At 35.9% G+C, this 6,600-nt stretch overlaps 1 protein-coding gene across 1 annotated transcript; it reads right to left on the bottom strand.

Moving 5' to 3' along the window:
• Positions 1-1,754: 1,754 nt before the first annotated feature.
• LOC128497655 (homeobox protein AKR-like) lies at positions 1,755-3,629 on the bottom strand. The gene is made up of 3 exons (XM_053467819.1): positions 3,611-3,629; positions 3,050-3,243; positions 1,755-2,225 (listed from the first exon to the last, which is right to left on the bottom strand). Exons 1-3 carry the CDS (start codon positions 3,627-3,629, stop codon positions 1,755-1,757), a joined length of 684 nt encoding a protein of 227 aa, XP_053323794.1.
• Positions 3,630-6,600: the final 2,971 nt, after the last annotated feature.

Genomic DNA, 6,600 nt, shown 5'->3' with positions numbered 1-6,600 from the left:
AGCGGCTTTCAAACGCCTCTCATTCTCCTCCACGAGGCCTCTACCTCCGTCCCGGTCCCGGCATTTCATGCTGAGCGCCGTAATATGACATCATATTTCGGCGCCCAGCAGTGAAGCAGCGGGCACCAGCGAGCGGCTTTTAAATGCTGTCTTTTTTTTTTGATGCGGAGGAGAGAGAGGGGCGCCTAGCAACCACTCGGCGCCCCTCGTTCTCCTCCGCATCAAAAAAAAGAAGACAGCGTTTAAAAGCAGCTCGCTGGAGCCCGCTGCTTCACTGCTGGGCTCCGGAATATGACGTCATATTACGGCGCTCAGCAGTGAAGCAGCGGGCACTAGCGAGCGGTGCAGGATGAAAGCAGCATCGTGATCCCGTCGCTGGACTTCAAGGTGAGAGGACTACGGGGGGAGGGTATATATTCCTTCAATGCTGAGATCACAAGTGAATTTCAACTGATCTGGGTTTGTGTGTTGATCTATAACCTGCTATCGGCAGCAGGGACTAATATATATATATATATATATATATATATATATATATATATATATATATATATATATATATATATATATATATAGGCAGCAGGGGCTAGTAAATGGGTTTTAGATATTTGGACAGGGGCGGAATTTCAGTGCTTGCCATAGGCGCTATTTTCAGTAGATACGCCTCTGATAGAACACAATTACATATTTCTTTGTTAATTTAGTGTACTATAAATGAAGTAACAGGCCTGGCTCGAATTTTTTTTGGGCACATATAGAAAGAGACTGATAAAGTAACCATCGTTTGTAATAAATGCAGAAGAGAAAAAAATACAAAGACAAAATTTATTAAAAAACACTTTTTTTAAAAAAATCTACAATTCATAAAAGTTTAAGCATTTTTGCCTTAACAGTCAAATTTGAACTTGCACATTTTATGCTAATTTCCATACCCACTGAGCAGTTAAAATGCAGTAACTATGGTAATGATTTATAGTAAAGTACAATTCAATGAAAAGAAATTAAGAAGATTAGGAAAACCAGGGGTTATGTTGGAGCAATGGAGAATAGCCCTCCAGAGTCTTTACAGTTGCAACATAATTCCCTGTTTAAGTACTAAAAAAATTACAAATCAAATTAAATTTAAAAACATCAGGCATTTAAAAACAAATGTGTAAAAATGGCTTCCTGATGTGCACATCAGTAACACTGTATGAATAAATTCAGAAGTATAATGCATGGTATGAAAATTAAGCAAAGTGCAAAAATGTAAACAGTATAATATTTTTAAGCCATCTCCCCTCCAAATTGATAACAACGAAGCAGTAAAAAATTATGTCAAGTATGAACTCGGCTTAGTTCACCAATTTTATAAATTGTGAAAGATTTTAGGAATTGATAAAGTGCATATGGGTGCGATGTGCATGATACACACTGTTGTGCTGGAAATAAAATGACTTATCCCACCCATAATGTGCCAGGAGCTTTATGCTTAAATGCACACAGTTTATTCTACCTACCACAAAAACAAATATTAAAATATCTAAGTCCCACACACACTATCACCTAGCAAATAATTCAGTCAATTTTATTAGAACGTTGTGTCCTTTTCTGAAGTATTTCAAGACTGTTATGCTTCAACTGGGGTGCAGTTATTCAGATGAACCTGCAATATAAATTTCACCATAAGAACAGGTGAAAAAAATTCTCACTGAGAACGCTAGTTCCTTTTGAAGATAGTTCATGGAAAACAATCAGACTGACCTCTCACCCAGTTAAAGCAAAATATTAGCAGTGTAAAGGGAGTTTAAAGCCAAGCGAGCAGCCTCCTCTCTTTCCAGTTCCTCTAGAAACAACGAGGCCACCTCTGCCAGGACAAATAATTTATTAACCTTGCCATCATCATTTGGAGCTTGGGTTGATGGAGGTACAGAAACTTTGCATAATTGTTCATCAGTGGGACTCTGATCCTGTGATAAATTCATAAATGAAGAGTCACAATCTTCCGCCTTCATATTGGGTACCACTTGTTGCTGCTGAAGAGTAACAGTTGCGATTGCAGGAAAAGATGGAGATACTGTATACATCAGGGGCACGTCCGGAAGTATTGTGGCAGAAAAAGCAGAGCCATTTACAAGGACACTAGATACTGGAGATGGTGGTACCATTTGGCTCTTCTTACCCTCATGTGTGGCAAGCAGCACAGGCAAAATACGACGACGGGCATTAATAAACCAGTTACAAATCTGTAAAGAAAGAGAACAAAAGATGAACAACTAAATATATAATTCCTAGGTTTGCTTAGTAATATAATTCACATGCCCATTATTAAATGTTTAACCATGATTAAATGTTTAAGCAAGAAAAACTAGAGCTTGAAATACAAGGTTAAGAGAGGGAGACATATACACACATACAAAGTTATAAAGCATGCAACACACAGAAAGAGACTGCTCAAACTCAAGACAGGCAAGTTACAACATATTGGCGTTTATTCACTAAAGGGAGAGTTGTGGTTCCAACTCTCCCAGTTCACTATTCATTTTGAAGGGCTAACACTGGTAAATTTCTCCTGCTAAGCTGGCCCAGTAAAATACATAGTCCAGTGGGTGAGGAGACAGTAAATCTTGCCAATTTAATTCTGCATTAAAAATGAAAGGGCCTGACAAGCTATGCCTACAGCAGAACCTCACTGTTGGACTTTCATAATGTATAGAGAAGACAGGGAATTGAAAACACAACTTTCCTGTCAGCTCTTCTTTTAGTTAATATACCAGTATTTTAAGATTCTACGGAGAGTGGCAACAAAATCACAAAAAAACACACAAGTATACAAAAAGTGGTGAAATCAGCAGTTTGACTGCTTGCCAGTAAACAGTAAAGTCCTGTGAACAAGTGAATGGAAGCTTGATATCTCCAATATTGTATGGTGGTTTGTCACTTTTCAGTACAATCAAATTATTTTCTAGAACATTCAAAACTTTTGTATGTTTTACATGATCCTTTATGAAATATTTGCCAGCTATAATCTTTATCATCACTTATCAAACACTTAGAAGTTTTGTCTTACCTGCACCATAGTGAGATTGGTCTGTTCAGCCAGGATTTGCTTCTCCTCATCAGTTGGGTAAGCATTAAAAAGATGTGTCTCCAGCCACTCACGAAGGATCAACACAGCTTGTTTTGGGAGATTTCCTCGTTTGTTGATTCCACCATTCTCCTTAAGAATTTTGTAGCTCCTTGAGGCCTTTTTGTGGAGATATCCTGGAAAAAAGATATACAGATTGGTCACAGCCTGTGCATACATTCAAATTCCATCTATGTTCATACAGATTTATACCACTTAAGTAAATGTTGAATTTTTAATGTTTAAACACTGTTTCTTAACACTTGTCAGAGATGACCTTTTTATTTCTGGATTTTATTAATGCTCAGATTTTAAATAGAATTTTTATATATGGGTCATCTTCACACTTGACAGTTCTATGGTGGATTGCCATTTTCCATACCATTTCAAACTATTTAAGACCTACCATACACAATTACAGATTATACATTATATTTTAAGATTGTATCTGAACCTTGAATGCAGCATATGGGAGTATTCCTCATATTAAAGCAGAAATCTTACCATCAACTCTGTCACTCATGGTGTTCTATCTTCTGGAAACACTGCCTTCTAATAACCTCTTGCAGATGTCTGGATGTCACACTCTGGGATACTTTATTTAAAGTGACCCACTCTAAAGACAGTTTATATAGTTTTACATCTGACAATATGCCCTCTAACCTTATTTGTCAAGTCTGAGTGAAGATTAAGCTTACATGTTTTGATTGGCTTATGGAAAAAACACAGGGGGTGAAGGGTGGTCCCAGGTTTCTGTCACTTGCTAAATTAACAACAAACTTGTATTGTATTTCACTTATGTTAATTTATGCATTTATTTGGGTGAAAGAATTTGACAGGATATTGTTGTGGTAATACTACATGTCCAATTTTTCCTAATTTCTTCACCTTAACACCTGACAAGTTATGAGTTTTGTATGTCTGATTTTTTTCTTGTTTTTTTTTTAAAAAAAAGAAAAAAATTCCATTAAAATAACATCAAATTGATCAGAAATACAGTATAGACATTTTTAATATTTTAATATTGTACAAGATTATTGTAGCTGGAAATGGCTGATTTCTAATGGAATATCTTTATAGGGATACAGAGGCCATTTATCAGAAACCATCACTTCTATGTTCCAGTGGCAGGTTGTGTTTGCCAAATTTAAGTTTAAAGGGATATATATAGATATATATATATATACACACACACACCTCACTGTATTTGGAGTTTCTTCCAGTGTCTAGCGGGTTACCCTCTCATGTATAGGCAATGTATTTAATCACTTTATAACTTTTTAGGAGATATATAGATTATATATATATATATATATATATATCATACACAATCTAACCTTTTTCACATAACATACGTTTTACAGATCTAGAATCTAGATAACTCATTGGACATTAATTTGTTCATTGTAATTCTGTTTTCTCTTAATATTGTCACTTATATAGAGGATCTTGTTTTATATTTTTTATGTATTCTCTGTACAAATATGCTGAGGTTGTATTTTTTTTATAGGTTACTAACACTGTGCTATTTGATAAGACCATAATCTGCAAAAAGCACAAGTTCTCAAAATATGAACACTCTCTCTTGAACAGCTGTATAAAGAAACATCTGGACATGTGAGTCCTTGTATTATGCAGCCCAACATTGTTTTTTATTTTTTTATTTTTTTACACACTTATAATGGTTTGTCCACTAAACTGTGAGATGCAGTTAGTCGTAAAATCATCTCATGAGGTATTAAATATGCATTATGATGGACCCTTTCTAAAATAGTCAGAATGCCTGCCAAGTTCTGTGTTTTCCCCTGCATTTCACCTAATTGTATTTATATTTTGAAACTGAAGGTACAACTGTCATCTAACCATCAATTATCAAACATAAGGCTAAAGGCCACGAAAGAAGAAAACCACCTTTTAATATGAGGTGGAGGTGCCACCAAGACGGGTTATCAGAAAGTGGGTTCCTATAGAGAAGGTGTGATCCTTCTCCAAGGTCAAATTCTCACATAGAATAACACTATGAATGATGACAATGCCTAACACAAATGCATTATGTTTTGGGTATAGGAAAACAAAGGGCTACCTTTATAGGGTCATATGTGCAAATGTAAACACAGGCTACAAAAATATATACAGAAAACATGAAGAATCAGATTAGTATGGTTGGGAGTAATTACAATAGGATAAAATACAATGCACATATGACAAGCACATGAATAGCTGCCAGCAGGGGACAGGGTGTGGGTCTTCTCCTACGAAAGAATAAATTAAAGTTGCAGACTGAGACAAGTTACCATATTAGTATAACAATGCCCTACGGTTGCAACTACCAAAACAAAGCACACTGCTTTCACTTCGCCAAAACAGTATGTTAAGCCTTTTTTTTTTTTTGCATGTAATTAAACTGATTTGTCAAATTAGCAAGTGACAGAAACCACATAAGAACCAATCTTGTCAGTAAGGGCAGGCTGCAATGAAGTTTGACATTTGACTAAATGCCACATTTGAACAATGACTTTGTCAAGTCATTGCCACCTCCACCGATGTCCTTGTATGGACACTGAGGGGAGTTTAAAAAAAAATATATATATATATGACTACATTATGAAGGAACAACTCAATTGAGCCTTACCTGCAAAAAAATACGCATATACATAGATTAACTGCGTATTATGCAGGTAAATCCGATATGCCGGACCTTCATAATGCACAGTGCAGTAACAGAGCTGAAATATACAGCAATTGCTTGTATATATGCACTTAACAGGATTGTGCTCTGAGACTGACAGAGACCCAGCAATAAATACTTTACTAAAGTGGAAAGGGGGATGTTTCATGAGTAATGCCCAAATACTGGCACTGTATAACCTGCCATGCTGACTTTAATATAGCCATAACTATCTTTATAGGTGTCCACAGTCTTGCAATTATACCCTACTCAGGGCCAGGCGGTGGTGATGTGGGGCTACAATGTGAGTTTGTAGGCTGACTGCAATACATTTGAAACCTAAAAGCCAACAACAAAATTAACTTTCTTTTCCTCACCCCCCTCAGAAAATACCTACACAGATAACATTAAACATGTTGTTACCACAGATACCTAAACTAACGCTTGCTATGCATATATTATAAAATGTATACAATATTTTCAAACTATGCTATGTTTAAGATATGCTAATTTGGAAATGATTTACCCATAGGCTAAGTTAACAGGTTTACATGTACACTCAGCAGTTTGCGTTGGGTTTGAGGATTTTTTTAAACTCTGAACAATATATATATATTTTTTTTATCTGTATTCCTTTAGAATACTATGGAAGCACTATTATGTTTACAAAAAAAAGAAAACCAAAGTGTGTCACAATGACATTTGGATGTAATAGCATGTCTAGCATTTTTTTTTTTTTTTTTTTTTTTAAATGGAGGGAAGATCTCCGGAGGGCAGCCTGTACTCTCCACTGTCAGCAGGAGAAAAGAACAATGTATCTGCGGAA

This window comes from Spea bombifrons, chromosome 5 (genome assembly GCF_027358695.1).
Source record: "Spea bombifrons isolate aSpeBom1 chromosome 5, aSpeBom1.2.pri, whole genome shotgun sequence".
Classification (NCBI taxonomy): domain Eukaryota; kingdom Metazoa; phylum Chordata; class Amphibia; order Anura; family Pelobatidae; genus Spea; species Spea bombifrons.
This window is presented reverse-complemented; position numbering and strand designations above follow the sequence as displayed.

Excerpts from the sequence above, each read along its gene's own strand:
- LOC128497655 (XM_053467819.1), bottom strand. Across the intron at positions 2,226-3,049 it reads CCAATCTCACTATGGTGCAG|ATTTGTAACTGGTTTATTAA; the intron begins GTAAGACAAAAC and ends CTTTCTTTACAG.